Source organism: Hippopotamus amphibius, chromosome 2, assembly GCF_030028045.1.
Source record: "Hippopotamus amphibius kiboko isolate mHipAmp2 chromosome 2, mHipAmp2.hap2, whole genome shotgun sequence".
Lineage (NCBI taxonomy): Eukaryota > Metazoa > Chordata > Mammalia > Artiodactyla > Hippopotamidae > Hippopotamus > Hippopotamus amphibius.
Genome location: NC_080187.1, coordinates 37540866 through 37557012, shown reverse-complemented (window position 1 = coordinate 37557012; position 16147 = coordinate 37540866). Strand labels below are relative to the sequence as shown.

Here is a 16147-nt window from a genome sequence, read left to right as displayed (position 1 = left end):
TTGGTTTATACATTCTGCTCCCTCAAAGATTTTCAAGTTTCGTTTTTCATATTTACACTGTGATCAATAACAAACCTGTCACCAAAATAAGTATCAATGGTAACAGTAATATAAAACTTCTACTTTATCTTGTAGATCAATTAAATTCTTAAAATCTTGTTCCATATCTACTACTTTATATGCAGTTTTAATGTAGGATTAGCATTAGAACTTACAAAACATTACATAGAATCACATTATAGTCACACAATATATATTTAGAAATGGCATTTCTGAATATAATAGCAAATAAAAGTAATAATAATAATAGCTAAAATTTACCAAGCATCTAATAGGCAGCATCCCTGTATAGATACTTTATTATCACTACCTCCATTCTTCACAATAACCTACAACACAAGTTTTCACTCCATTTTATAATTGAGGAACCTGAGGCTCAGAGATGCTAGGCACCTTCTCCAATGCCACCTAAAAACTAAGTGGTACCCCCACTCCATGTGCCTGTCAGATTTGAAAATAGCAAAAGAAAACACAGATTAATGTCAAACAGCAGACATTTTCAAAGTCCAACTAGCAAAAGTAACCAGTGCTTCCGACTACCTGCACGGGGTTCACTATGTACTATTTTTGTGAGAGCTGTCACAGAAGGATCACAGACCCACTTGAGACTGTACGTGTAGCAGGTCACCATTTACCCTTGTGTATTTAGATGTGTGTGGAAAACTTCTATCTGTTAGTGGCAGTTATTCACTGTAGTTGAAGAAGAAAAAGCAATATTACTGCATATAGGCCCTCAACCCCTATCAACTACTCTTCCTGATGCATGCATCTGTCCACATGGCTAACTTTTAATATGCATATTTTTACATTATATAAATTATTAATTAGCCTGTCTTGTTTAGATTATATACATCATTATATCTGACATTCTGGTAACTACTGTGTGATCAATAAGATTCCTATAAGAAACTCTGCTTTTTAAAGACAAAAATACCATGCTGAGAGGGGTGACTTACTTATAATCCCACATTAGTGGGTGGTTACTCTATTTATAGGATCTTTAAAACAAGCCCATTTTTAATGAACTAAGGTGAATAAAGGCACAACTAAAAACTGTCAAAAAACAAAACAAAACTAAGTGGTAGAACTGGGATTTGAAACCGGGTCCACAAGGCTCCAAGACCCAAATTCTTACCAGTACACCGTGTTGCAATGAAGAATATCATAAGAAAATGCTTTCATCTTACCCATAGTCATCTATCAGGTGAGAGCCAAGTACCACCACGTCAAGTTCAAAGAACTCAGGTTCCATTTTAATGCCAAACATGATTGGGGCAAGTTTAGAATAATCAGCACGGTTGCAAGTAGCAACACAAACCCGAAGCTTTCGGTTATTTTCCTTCTTCTCCATGACTTGTTTTCTTTTTGAGAGGTTCTTAAAATAGAGTTCCTGAAGTTGCAAAAACAAAAATTAATATCCTGTGATAAACCATAATGGAAAAGAATATGAAAGAGAATTTATATGTATGTATAAATGAGTTACTTTGCTGTACAGCAGTAATTAACACAACGTAGTTCAACTATACTTCAATAAAAAATAAATTTAAAAAGACATTATAGACACACACAGAAAAAATTATTTATAATCAGAACGATAGGTCCTAGATATAAACATAAAATTTTGCAGTCTTAAGTCCTTAACCACCATTTAGTATAGTGATCCTTAACCTTTTTTCCCATCCCCGCTTCTGTGTGAACATCCACTGGTGTATCAAGTTATGAGATTCCAGCAGACCAACTATGACTCCAGCCCTTTCTCTTACACTTGAGAAAAATGCTGGAATGCAATTTAAAAAGAGTAATATAAATCAACTCTCATTTAAAAGGCAAGCAAATATCAGCTCTTTATTGTTAATTAAAAATGACTCATCACGCCTCACAATTGATCCCAACATAGCAGACTATAGCAAAAATTTGGTTGAGAACCACTGATCTAGTTCAACTCCCCCACTTACAGAAAGAGAAAAACACAAGTCTTAAGAGGGGAAATTACTTCCCCAAGATTCAAGGTTACATCCTATAAGGAATGGGAGCTATTCACCCTCGCACTACACACTATATACAAAGCACTGTGATTAGTGTTGCGGAAAAGATGAGTCAGATGAAACAAAAATCCATACCTTCAAGGCCTCATTAGCACCCACAGCCAGTGCCAACAACTTGACAACTCCAAATGCCTACCAGCCATCTCCTGTCCTACAGGCACCTCAAAGCCATGTCCCAAGCTCACCTCCTTTTCTTTTCCAAACCTGTTACTTCTTCCTTATTCTCTAACTCTGTTATGAACTTCCATTCTTTCAAATGCCTTGACATCCCTGTCTTCTCTGCTTCTCACCCTGTTCCTCCTCAGTCCTGTCAATTCCACCTCCTGAATGAACATCTTTCAAATCTATCTCCTCTCCATCCCCACCCACTAGGACACCCCCTCATCCAATCCCTGATCTTTGGTCAAAACTATTCTAACGGCTGTCAAAGTGGTCTGCTGGTCCCTAGTCTTGCCCTGCCTCCCCAAAACTTTCAGGGTGATCTTTCCAAAATTTATAAATCTGATTACATTGCTAAACAAGATATACTACCTATGGACGAACTCCAAATTGCTGATCTGGACCCAGTCCATCCTTCCAACCATTTGTCCCCTTACAATTTCCGTTACTCTGAACCACAGCCATGCTAAAGTGCCTGCAGTTCAACCAGTGGGTCTCCATACCTCTGGGCCTTTCTACCTGCAAGTTTCTCTCCCTAAAACTTCCTTTCCCTTTTGCCTGGATTCTTCCTCATCCTTTAAAACTCAGGCTAAGTGTCACCTCTTCTGGAAAGCCTTCACATAAACTTCAGTTCCTCTCTACTCCACCCCTTTTCGTTGCTGCCTCCCTCTGAGTACTGCAGCCCTACCATACACATGTATACACTTGCTCAACTCCTCTGCCCACCCATCTCCCCCACCATTCTATACCCTCCGTTCAAAAAGTAAAAAATCAGGGGCAAGGGATAAGAGCTATGTTCCATGGAGCTTTTAACCTTCCTTATATCAATGTAAAATTTCACTTCATGGACTGATCTCAACGCTTATGTTTCCGGAAGTGTATCAATATTTAGAATTTGCAATCAGGAATCCAGAAACACTTGAGTAAGGATGTCAATAAAAGGGAAGCTGCCTTTTCAATCCGGACAGACTGAAATTCAGCGAAAATCCCATCAGTAGCCTTCTGCTGTTGACATCTCATCTCTCTCAGTCTAAAAATTCTGCAATCACAAAACCTGCCCATCACTAGGCCCATTCAGAATTTATAATCTCCAGGTGTACCCCCCCAAAAATAATAAATAAAGTTTAAAAAAATAAAACAAACAAAAAAACAGAATTTATAATCTCCAGTAAGAGCTAATTCCATCCAATGGAAAGCATTTATAAGATAATGAAATGAGCACTCTGTCAAGATAGTTGTATTTGTAAGATCTAAGAACTAACCAGAGACAAAAATATTTTTCCAAAAACGGTTGTGCTAAGTGTTCTTGTACATAAACCTTCTTCCACTCATCATTAAACCTGAGCTGAATAAATTGTTGGTGATATTTAATTTGCTGGGTGAGGCAAAGCAAATCACTCATGATTGGTAAATTTGTATTTATTTTAAGAGAACAGTAAACTTTCCATCAGGCAATTCTAAAATGCTTAGTATTTACCAAGTAACTCAAAGGTTATTCTACCAAAACTCAAAGTACACAAACTATGAAAAATACACATTACTAAGGGCAAAACTTTTTTAAGGAAAAAAGTTAAATCTTAAAAAAATAATAATAATGGTAAAAATCCTTTTTTAAGGGAGAATTCTTTTTTAAAAATAACTTATTTTTTTTGATTAGATAGTACATTCACATGGTTTAAAATTGAAAAGGCAGGACTTCCCTGGTGGCGCAATGGTTAAGAATCCACCTGCCAATGCAGGGGACACAGGTTCAAGCCCTGATCCAGGAAGATCCCACATGCCACAGAGCAACTAAGCCTGTGCGCCACAACTGAGCCCACGTGCCACAACTACTGATGCCCACGCACCTAGAGCCCATGCTCCACAAGAGAAGCCCATGCACAGCAACGAAGACCCAAAGCAGTCAAAATAACCTTTAAAAATAAAAATAAAAAAATAAAATAAACTTGAAAAGGCACAAAAGGCTATAGAACAAAAAGTCTTCTCATCTGTGTTCCCAGACATGTAGTTCTTCTCCCTGGATGCTTAGAATTACTAGTTTCTTATCTATCGTTCTACAAACTATGCACATACAAATAAATACACATATATTTCTTCATATATATAAATAAGAATACATTTTATAAATACATATGGTGTGTATCATGCAATTATTAATATATTCTACACTGTTGTTGCATACCTTGTTCTTTAACTGCTCGTATGTTTCTGAATTAAGTGGTAAAATGGGAAAGCTTAAAGGCATTAGAAATATCAAACCTAAAAATGCAATTTTGAAAACTTCTGGCCATCAACTTTTCAAATACATGTACGGTTATGAGAGCCCTGAAAGTAAAAATGACCAATGTCATAAACATTTATTGAGAACTGACTCTGTGCAGAGCACTGCAAAGAAAACTGAGAAGGACTTCCATGGTGGTCCAGTGGTTAAGATTCCCTGCCTCCAATGCAGGGGGCATGGGTTCAACCGCTGGTCAGGGAACTAAGATCCCACATGCCTTGCGGCACAGACAAAACACACAAACAACAACAACAACAAAAAGCTGAGAGATCTAGAGCTGAGAAAGACCTCACCTCTGATTTTAAGGGAGTAACAATCTAGTACATGACAGCTGACAACATAATAGATCTTAGCCAGCTGACTTTCCCAAACAGAAGCACCAAGAACAAAATTAACAAATATCTTTCTCCATCCAGTATACATTATTATTTGTTCTGTATAAAATGTCATGCCCAAGGATCCATTTTTATACTAAGAACTGTGACCTGAGTCTCCATGACCAGTATGGAATGAATAAACGTGACATAATGGACTTAAACTATAATAGGATTTAAGTTGCATAAAGTGCAATGTAAAACAAGATAAAACTAGTTTCTTTACACAGTGGAATCCTAGACAGCAATGAAAACAAACGGACTATGTCTAAATGCGTCAATATCAATAAAACTCAAAAACATAACTTTAGGGACTTCCTAGGTGGTGCAGTGGTTAAGAATCCGCCTGCCAATGCAGGGGACATGGGTTCGATCCCTGTTCTGGGAAGATCCCACATGTCTCAGAGCAACTAAGCCCCTGCGCCTCGTGCCACCGCTACTGAGCCACAACTATTGAAACCTGTGAGCCTAGAGCCCGGCTATGCAACAAGAAAAGCCACCACAATGAGAAGCCCACACACTGCAACGAAGAGTAGCACCCGCTCACAATAACCAGAGAAAGCCCTCATGCAGCAACAAAGACCCAATGCAGCCAATTATCAGTCAATCAATTTATTAAAAAACAAAACATAACGTTAGAGGAAAACAGCAAATTCTAAAAAGTTAGATACAACAGGGCACCAGTTTTTAAAATACGTAAAACATTACTGATTGATCTATAGTAAAATTACACAGCAACTCAGGAAAGTAATAATTACCTCTGAAAGAGGAGGGAACGGAAAGAAAAGAGGGCCTAAGGGGTTTTTGTTGTCTAAGTAAACATTTTTTTTAAAATAATAAATAGAGATCGGAAACAAGCATGTAACATGTTAATACGTGTTAAATCTTGATGACTGGTAGAATGTCATATTGCCTTCTGTCCTTTTCAGTGTATTTGAAATATTTTGAAATATTTTAAAAACACGAAATCATTTAAATGGATACTTAAGATGCACTGTCCACAGCCTTAAAGCCTAAAGCTCAGAAAGCAGGTGGACTGGATATTTACATCCATTTCACTTAATTCCATGATATACAGTAACCAGAGACACTAAAACATAGATACAAGAAAAATATGCCTTCATCTTGAACTCACTAGCAATCTCTGAGAAACCTACATTCTCTCAAGACTGACCATTATAAACACTGATGAAAGGTGAGTGACCCTTTCCAGAAAAATAAATACTGTCATCCCACTCAACTATGGAAAAACACAAACACCTGGCTCAAGTAGTCTCTGAGCAGAAAAAACCATGGAAGTAAATAACTGCCAGGCACTGTGTTAAGAGCTTTACAAGCATTAACTCACTTCTTTCTCACAGCCCTATCTTTAGCCCCATTTTACAAATGGGCACACTTAAGTACAGAGAAAACCAACTTACTTGCCCCAAATCACAGTTAATAATTGCCAGAACCAAACACCAAATCTGCATTCAGGACAGTGCCCATATCCAGTGTTTGCCTGTCTGTTCATTTCATAAACACCCATGAGTAAGAACCCTCCTTCTGCCTGCTCCTGCCAGGCACCACGGGAATGAAGGGAACATGTGATGCATCACTCTTTCCTCGGTGCGGAGGGGATGAGATTCACAGGAATCAGGAGGGGGCTCCAGAAAGTGGTCTGAAATTCAGAATCCTATCCTGAGCTATACTCCGGTGTGACTTCTTCCAGGGCTTCCACAGTCGGGTTAACCAGTTATCTCTAAATGCCAAGCTGCACCCCACCCTTTTTCTCCATCAGGATTCCGAAAGAATACTCTTCCGTGCTCTAACAACTTTACAAGTGTGCTCAAGATTGGGGGGGGGGGGGGGGGGATAAACGCATATCAAGCTTCCAAGGAAGCCCAGACTCAGAATACAGTCAGGGTTGGGCGCAGAGCCTCAAGAGGATCTTTTAGTCCGACCCTCTACACCCCAGGGCCACTTGTCTGTCACGGAGCTCTCCGCCCTCTCCTGCACCCCTCGGTGACCCGACGCGCTCCGTCTTTCGGGACAGCAGGTGGAGAGGAGGGCAGCCGGCCTCCCTCTAACGCCCCGCGCCCCGCTCCCCGCTCCCGGTCATGCGCCCCGGGTCCGCACTCAGCCCGCGTGCTCCACGGGCCAGAGACTGAGCCCACATCGGGACCAAGCAGCCGCCCTGGCGTGCGGGCCCACGGGAGACCGAGCGAGGCCCGAGCCGGGTGCTGGCCCGGGGCGTGGTGAGGTGCGCAGCCGCCGGCCGGGGAAGGACGCCGCCGGGGCCCGGAGGCTGCGCTCCTCGAGCCCGCCTCTCCCTCCCCCGAGTCCCCGGCGGGCGCGCGGGTCTCACCAGACGCCAGTCCGCCCTTCCTCCCGCGTCCCCGCTGGGCCTCGCGGGCTACAGCCGAGCGCCGCGCCGGAAAGGAGGCCGGCGCGAGACCGCCCCCTCGGCTTCCGCCACTCGCGCCCGCGGGCGGTGACGAGCCTCGACCCCCACCCGCGCGCCCTGCACGCCCACCCGAGCGCCTCATCTGCCGACGCGCCTGACGTGCGCGGGGCGGGGCGCCGCGATTGGCTGTGCCGGGAGGCCGGGCCGAGCCGGGGCGGCGCCTTCCGTGGTCGTGGCATAGGCCCGCGCGGCCGGCTGATGTCGCGGCCCGCCTTCCTGCCCGGGAGAGGCTGCTCTGCCTGCCACGTGAACGTTCGGAAGCCGAGCGGCGCCGTTTCGGCCTTGCGCCCGAGGTGCAATGTCTTAACGCCTTCCATTCGCGCAGTCATTTCATAGGCGTGACCAAAACAATACGGTCGTCCGGCGGTCGACCCGGAGCCCTCTCCTGAGTGAAGCAGCCGTGCCACTCCAGAACCGTGTCTGCTAGGGGGCTCCGTGGGGTGCTGATGATGACCAAGGCAAGGCAGCTGATCCCTGTGATGAGCTCGGCCTCGGCCTCCCCTGCAGGGAACCCCCAGGCCGTCCTGCCCCGGAGGCTTGCAGAGAGGAACACGGAGGTGGCAGAGAAAGTGGCGGGAAAGGGCTCACACAGCTCCTGATGAAGACCTAATGATCTTTTTCAAAGACCTCAGTCACCATTGACAAGAAGCTTTGAGTTGGTGATACAAAACATTAAAGTATTTTTTACAACCATTAAATTTTTTTTCACGTTCAAAGACTTTAATCCACACATGTACAATTCACCGATTCCTCTGTACACATTGAATTTCTGAAGGACGAGGATTTCCATCCCACAACCCAAATTTCTACTTGCATGAGTACAATAGTCCCCTTTGGGTTCGGTATTAGGTTTGCAACCCAATGTAGTGGTGAAGTTCTACAACCATTAAATAATTTACAGCAGGTGAAACGATTTAAACAGCCTAACAGTTTATTGACGGTTCTTGCTATAAGTGAATTTCAAGTCCGATCAGACTTTTGCACCTGATGTATTTCAGTTAATGATGCTCTAATTTGCAGAATACTTGTGAACTGTTAGTTTTCCCTGCAGCTAGATTGAAGCCACCAAAAGGTCACATTAGCCACAAAAGGATAGACATTAAGGAGTTTGGTGCAAGGAAGTGCCAGCAGATTTCTTTTTTAAATATCACTTTGGCTATTCTGTGGAGAATGGATTGGATGAGAGTTAAGAATGGTGGCAGTATAAAAAAAAAAGCCTCTGAAAGATACACAGACACACACACACACACAAACAACCTGCTACCACTGCTTGCATCTGGAAGGGCTGGGAGGAGACAGACTTTTCTCTGAATTCCTATTTATAATAGCTTTTCGATGACAAAGAGAATGAAGGAAACCAGGTTGACTTCCAGATGTCTGGCATTAGTAATTGGGCGTTTGGTGCCATTTACCAAGATGAGAAAAGCTGGGGGAGTGATCAGGTTTGGGGAGTTAACAGTAAAGTTTTAATTTGTGATGTTAAGTTTGAGATGCCTATGAGATAGCCACATGAAGCTATTAGATAGGTTATAAGATATACGAACCTGGACACAGATTCACCAGACTCTAGAGGGTGTTTTAGTTTCCGTCCACTGCTGTAACAAATTATGTAAAACTTATTGGCTTAAAAATACAATTGTATTATCTTCCAGTTCTGGAGGTTAGGAGTCTGAAGTGGGTTTTGAGGGGCTAAAATGAAAGAAGCAGTGTAGATACCATCACAAGAAAAAAAATTTACAACTATGTGTAGTGATTGATGTCAACTAGATTTATTGTGGTTATTTCACAAAATATACATATATAAAATCCTTGTGCTGTACACCTGAACCTAATATAATGTTATACGTCAAATATATCTCAATTTTTAAAAAATTATATCAGTAGTTCTGTCTTCCTTAGGCTGCAGGGGAGAATCTGCTTCCTTGTCTTTTCCAGTTTCTAGGGGCTACCCGCATTCCTTGGCTTGTATGCCTCTGACATCTGCTTCCCTTGTCATATCTTCTCTGACTCTCCTGCCTCCCTCTTTTACTTAAAAAGACCCTGGGCTTCCCTGGTAGCACAGTGGTTAAGAATCCGCCTAAAAAAAAAAAAAAAAAAAAGAATCCGCCTGCCAATGCAGGGGGACACGGGTTCGATCTGTGGTCTGGGAAGATCTCACATGCCACAGAGCAAGTAAGCCTGTGCGTGCCACAACTACTGAGCCTGTGCTCTAGAGCCTAGGAGCCACAACTAATGATGAGCCCATGCTCCGCAACTGTTGAAGCCCACGCACCTACAGCTCATGCTTTGCACCAAGAGAAGCCACTGCAATAAGAACCCTGCGCACCGCGACAAAGAGTACCTCGACCCAACACAGCTAATAAATATAAATACATTTATTTTTTAAAAAAAGACCCTTATAATTAATTACATTGGATGCACTCAGTCCAGGATAATCTTCCTATCTCAGAATCCTTAATTCAATCACATCTGAAAAGTCTCTTTTGGTTTGTAAGAAAACATATTCACAGGTTCTGGGGATTAGGACATGGACATTTTTAGGAAGCTATTATTTTGTCTGCCACAAGTGATATGGAAAGTCCTAGAAGATGTTCAAGTTGGGAATGGTGCTTTTTTAAAAAAAATTTATTTATTTTTTGGCTGGTTGTTGCGCGTGGACTTTCTCTAGTTGCAGCGAGTGGGGACTACTCTTCTTTGCGGTGCACGGGCTTCTCATTTCAGTGGCTTCTCTTGTTGTGGAGCATGGACTCTAGGCACATGGGCTTCAGTAGTTGTGGCACACAGACTCAATAGTGGTGGCTCATGGGCTCTGGAGCGCAGACTTAGTAGTTGTGGCCACCCGGGCTTAGTTGCTCCGAAGCATGCGGGATTTTCGCAGACCAGGGATCAAACTCGTGTCCCCTGCATTGGCAGGTGATTCTCAACCACTGTGCCACCAGAGAAGCCCCAGGAATGTTGCTTTTAAAGTTACATGCCATACCACCAAATATCCAGAATAGAACGTTAACTTTTTCCTCTTGAAAGTGAATAAAAATTAATCTCAAAACAGTGTTAATGTTTTTATCTGGGGGCTTATTACATGGGTGTGTTTAGTTTGTAAAAATTCATATTGTACACTTAAGATATATGCACTTTTTTGTATGGATATTGTAAGTACAATATGTTTCTAAAATACTTGATGCTTAAGATTATAGCTAGGAAAAAGTGTAACTAGAAATATAAATACTTGTAATAATATGAAATACAATTTTGAGAATTTGTACACATTAAGCAAAGTGTAGATTTTGTGTTTGACCAATATTCAGAATTTTATATTTCCATATATAGTTGAGTGGCTCTGTGTTCATAGAATCATTTAAAATTTAATAATGTGACCTCTTTTTAGGATTTTCTCCTATGTTCCCTTGAGATGAAGTTGCGGCAAGGAGCTGTAGGAGGCATTTTCTCTTAGCTTTTTAGGATCACTTTTCTATGGGTAAATATTACATTTCTGGATTTCTGTTACTTTGCTATTTAACAGTATGAATGACATATCAAAAACCTCAAATCATTAAGGTTTTTTTAAGTTTTATTTATTTGGCTGGGTTGGGTCTTGGTTGCTGTGCGCGGGTTTCTCCAGTTGTGACAAGCAGGGGCTACGCTTCGTTGTGGTACTCAGGCTTCTCATTGCAGTGGCTTCTCTTGTGGCAGAGCATAAGCTCTAGGCACGCAGGCTTCAGTAGTTGCAGCACACAGGCTCAATAGTTGTGGCTCACAGGCTCTAGAGCACAAGCTCAGTAGTTGTGGCACACGAGCTTAGTTGCTCCGCAGCATGTGGAATTCTCCCAGAGCAGGGATCGAATCTGTGCCCCCTGCACTGAGAGGCGGGTTCTCAACCACTGAGCCACCAATTAAGTCCCATCATGAAGTTTTAATTTTTTTACTTTAAATAATAATATGCTGACTTTTCCCCCAGTTTTACTGAGTTATAATTGACATACAGCACTGTGTAAGTTTAAGGTGTACACTACGGTGAGTTGATTTACATACATCATGAAATGATTACCGCAGTCGGTTCAGTGAACATCCATCATCTTATATAGATGCAAAATTAAAGAAATAGAAAAAATGCACTTTTCCTTGTGATGAGAACTCTTATTAGGACTTACTCTTTTCACAACTTTCATTTATAACATACAACAGTGTTAATTATATTTATCATGTTGTACATCACATCCCTAGTACTTATTTATCCTACAACTGGAAGTTTGTACCTTCTGACTATCTTCACTTAATTTCCCCTCCCCTCGCCACTGGTAGTCATAAATTTGATCTCTTTTTCAATGAGTTTCTTTGTTGGTTTGTTTGTTTTTGAAGGATAATTAAATTATAACACTATGTTATTTCCTGGTACACAATGTAGTGATTCAATATTGCTATACATTTCAAAATGATCACCATGATAAGTCCAGTTGTCATGTATCACTGTACAAAGATATTACATAATTATTGACTATATTCCTCATGTTGTATATTTCATACCTATGACTCACTTATTTTGTAACTGAAAGTTTGTACCTCTTAATCTTCCCTCACCTATTTCTCTCCTCCACCAGCCCCCTTCCCTCTGGCAACACCTGTTTGTTCTTTGTATCTATGACTCTGTTTGTTCATTTGTTTTGTTTTTTAGATTCCACAATAAGTGAAATCATTGCAGTATTTGTCTTTCTCTGACATATCACTTAGCATAACACCCTCTAGATCCTTCCATGTTGTTGCAAATGGTAAGATGCCATATTTTTGTGGCTAATGTGTGTGCGTGTGTGTGTGTGTGTGTGTGTGTGTGTGTGTGTGTGTGTGTAGCACATCTTCTTAATCATTCTTCTTTTGATGGGCACTTAGGTTGTTTCCATATCTTGGCTATTGTAAATAATGCTGCAATGAACATAGGGGTTCATGTGTCTTTTCTACTTAGTGTTTTCATTTTCTTCAGATAAATATCCAGAAGTAGAATTTCTGGATTGCATGGTAGTTCTATTTTTAATTTTTTGAGAAACCTCCTTACTGTTTTCCATAGTGGCTGCACCAATTTATATTCCAACCAACAGTGCACAAGGGTTGGTTCCCTTTTCTCCACACCCTCACCAACAGTTGTTATTTGTGTTCTTTTTGACAATAGCCATTCTGACAGGTGTGAAGTGGTATCTCATTGTGGTTTTGATTTGCATTTCCCTGATGATTAGTGATATTCAGCATCCTTTTCACATGCCTGTTGGCCATCTGTATGTCTTCTTTGGAAAAGTGTCCATTCAGGATCTCTGGCCATTTTAAAATTGGATTGTTTGTTTTCTGATGTTGAGTTGTATGAGTTCTTTGTGTATTTTGGATATTAATCCCTTATTGAATATATCATTTGCAAATCCCATTCAGTAGACAGCCTTTTAATTTTATTGATAGTTTCCTTCACTGTGCAAAACTTTATAGTTTGATATAGTTCCATTTGTTTATTTTTGCTTTTGTTGCTCTTGCCTGAGGAGATATATGCAAAAAATATATACATATGGCTAAGACCAATGTCAAAGAGTGTACTGCCTATTTTACTTTCAGGAGTTTATGGTTTCAGGTCTTTTTTTTTTTTTTAATAATTATTTATTTATTTATTTATTTATTTATTTATTTAATTGGCTGTGTTGGGTCTTTTTTTGCTGTGCATGGGCTTTCTTTAGTTGCGGTGAGTGGGGGCTACTCTTCGTTGTGGTGCACAGGCTTAAATATAAGACCTGATAGGGCACCTAGGAGGCCCAAATAGGCCTTATATTTAAGTCTTTAATACATTTTTTAAAAATTTTATTTATTTTTGGCTGCGTTGGGTTTTCATTGCTGCACACAGGCTTTTCTCTAGTTATGGTGAGTGGAAACTACTCTGTTGCAGTGCACAGGCTTCTCATTGCAGTGGCTTCTCTTGTTGCACAGCATGGGCTCTAGGCACACAGGCTTCAGTAGTTGTAGCACATGGGCTCAGCAGATGTGGCATTCGGGCTCTAGAGTACAGGCTCAGTAGCTGTGGAGCACAGGCTTAGTTGCTTCTCAGCACGTGGGATCTTCCCAGACCAGGGCTCAAACCCATGTCTCCTGCATTGGCAGGCAGATTCTTAACCACTGTGCCACCAGGGAAGCCTTTAATCCATTTTGAGTTTATCTTTTATATGGTGTGAGAAAGTAGTTCAATTTGATTCTTTTGCACGTAGTTGTCCAATTTTCCCAACACCATTTATCAAAGAGATTGTTTTTCTCTATCATATATTCTAGCCTCCTTTGTCATAGACTAATTGCCCAGATAAGAGTGGGTTCATGGACTTTCCTGGCGTTCCAGTGGTTAAGACTTTGCCTTCTAATGCAGGGGGCGCAGGTTTTATCCCTGGTCAGGAAGTTAAGATCCCACATGCCTTGTGGCCAAAAAACCAAGACATAAAACAGAAGCAATATTGTAACAAATTCAATAAAGACTTTAAAAATTGTCCACATTAAAAGAATCTTTAAAAAAAAAAAAAGAGCTCTCTTTTTGGTTCTATTGATCTATATGTCTGTTTTTTGTGCCAGTACCATACTGTTTTGATTATTGTAGCTTTGTAGTAGAGTCTGACGTCAGGGAGCATGATTCCTCCAGCTCTATTCTTTCCCAAGATTATTTTGGCTATTTTTGCGTTTCCATACAAATTTTAAATTTTTTTGTTCTAGATCTGTGAAAAATACTGTTGGTATTTTGTTAGGGATTGCATTGAATTTGTAGATTGCTTTGGGTAGTATGATCCTTTTAACAATATTCTTCCAGGGAATTCCCCAGCAGTCCAGTGGTTAGGACTCCATGCTTCCACTACAGATGGCACAGGTTTGATTCCTGGTTGGAGAACTAAGATCCCGCATGCTGTGTGGCACAGCCAAAAATAAATAAATCCAATCCTTAAACACAGTGTGAATTTCCATCTGTTTGTGTTGCCTTCAATTTCTTTCATCAGTGTCTTATAGTTTTCCAAGCACAGGTCTTTTACCTCCTTAGGTAGGTTTATTCCTAGGTATTTTATTCTTTCTGATGTGATGGTAAATGGGATTGTTTCCTTAATTTCTCTTTCTGATAGTTTGTTGTTCCTGTATAGAAATGTAACAGATTTCTGTATATTAATTTTGTATCCTGCAACTTTACCAAATTCACTGATGAGCTTTAGTAGTTTTCTGGTGGTGTCTTTAGGATTTTCTATGTATAGAATCATGTCATCCACAAACAGTGACAGTTTTACTTCTTCCTTTCCAAGTTGGCTTCCTTTTATTTATTTTTTTTCCTATCTGATTTATATGGCTAGAACTTCCAATACTATGTTAAATAAAAGTTATGAGAGTGGGCATCCTTCTCTTGTTCCCAATCTTAGAAGAAATGCTTTCCTCTAAGTGTATGATATTAGCTGTGGGTTTGTCATATATGGCCTTTATTATGTTGAGGTAGGTTCCCTTTACACCCACTTTCTGGAAAGTTTTTATCATAAAAACTTTCAATTGGATGTTGAATTTTGTCAAAAGCTTTTTCTGAGTCTATCGAGATGATCATGTGATTTTTATTCATCAATTTGTTAATGTAGTGTATCATATTGATTGGTTTGTGGATCTTGAACCATCTTTGCATCCCTGGGATAAATTCCACTTGATCATGGTGTATAATCCTTTAAAAGTATTGTTGAATTTTGTTGCTAATATTTTGTTGAGGATTTTTGCATCTGTGTTTATCAGTGATATTGGCCTGTAATTTTCTTTTTTGTGATATCTTTGTCTGGTATTGGTAATAGAGTGATGCTGACCTCACAGAATGAGTTCAGGAGTGTTCCTTCCTCTGAAATTTTTTGAAATAGTTTCTGGAAGATAGATGTTAACTCTTCTCTAAATGTTTGGTAGAATTCATCTGTGAAACCATCTGGCCCTGGACTTTTGTTTGTGAGAGTTTTTAAAATTACTGATTCAATTTCATTACTGGTAATACATCTGTTCATATTTTCTATTTCTTCCTGATTCAATCTTGGAGATTGTACACTTCTAGGAATTTGTCCATTTCTTCTAGGATGTCCATTTTATTGGCATATAATTGTTCATAGTAATCTCTTATGATCCTTTGTATTTCTATGGTGTTGATTATAACTTCTCTGTTTTAATTTCTGATTCTATTTATTTGGTTTCTTTTTTTTTCTTGATGAGATGGCTAAAAGGCTTATTGATTTTTTTTTTAACCTTTTCAAAGAACCAGCTCCTGGTTTTATTAATCTTTTCTATTGTTTTTGTTTGTTTGTTTGTTTTGTTTGTTTGTTTTTAGTCTGTATTTCATTTATTTCTGCTCAGATCCTTATGATCTCTTTCCTTCTACTAACTTTGGGTGTTGTTTAATCTTCTTTTTCTAGTTCCTTTAAGTCTAAGTTTAGGCTGTTTATCTGTGATTTTTCTTGTTTCCTGAGGTAAGCTTGTATCACTACAACCTTCCCTCTTAGAACTGCTTTTGCTGCATCTTGTAGATTTTGGATCATTGTGTTTTCATTTTCATTTTTCTCCAGATTTTTTTTTATCTCTTCTGTGACTTCTTCAGTGACCTCCAGATTTTTTTTTATCTCTTCTGTGATTTCTTCAGTGACGCTTTGCTTAGTTATATATTGTTTAGCCTCTGTGTGTTTGTGTTTTTTGTAGTTTTGTTTTTACAATTGATTTCTAGTCTCATAGGGTTGTGATCAGCAAAGAGGCTTAATATGATTTCATTCTTCTTAAATTTGCT

General features: G+C 40.0%; 1 protein-coding gene across 6 annotated transcripts in view; it reads right to left on the bottom strand.

The window, feature by feature from the left end:
* GNE (glucosamine (UDP-N-acetyl)-2-epimerase/N-acetylmannosamine kinase) overlaps positions 1-16147 on the bottom strand; it is a 74171-nt gene that overhangs the window by 42536 nt on the left and 15488 nt on the right. For 5 of the 6 annotated variants that reach the window (XM_057722204.1, XM_057722207.1, XM_057722206.1 and 2 more), the window contains exon 3: positions 1248-1450. In XM_057722204.1, coding sequence (XP_057578187.1) covers positions 1248-1450 — 203 coding nt within the window. Of the gene's footprint in view, positions 1-1247; positions 1451-7266; positions 7465-16147 lie in introns of those variants that run through there. The other variant, XM_057722205.1, reaches the window with a different exon arrangement.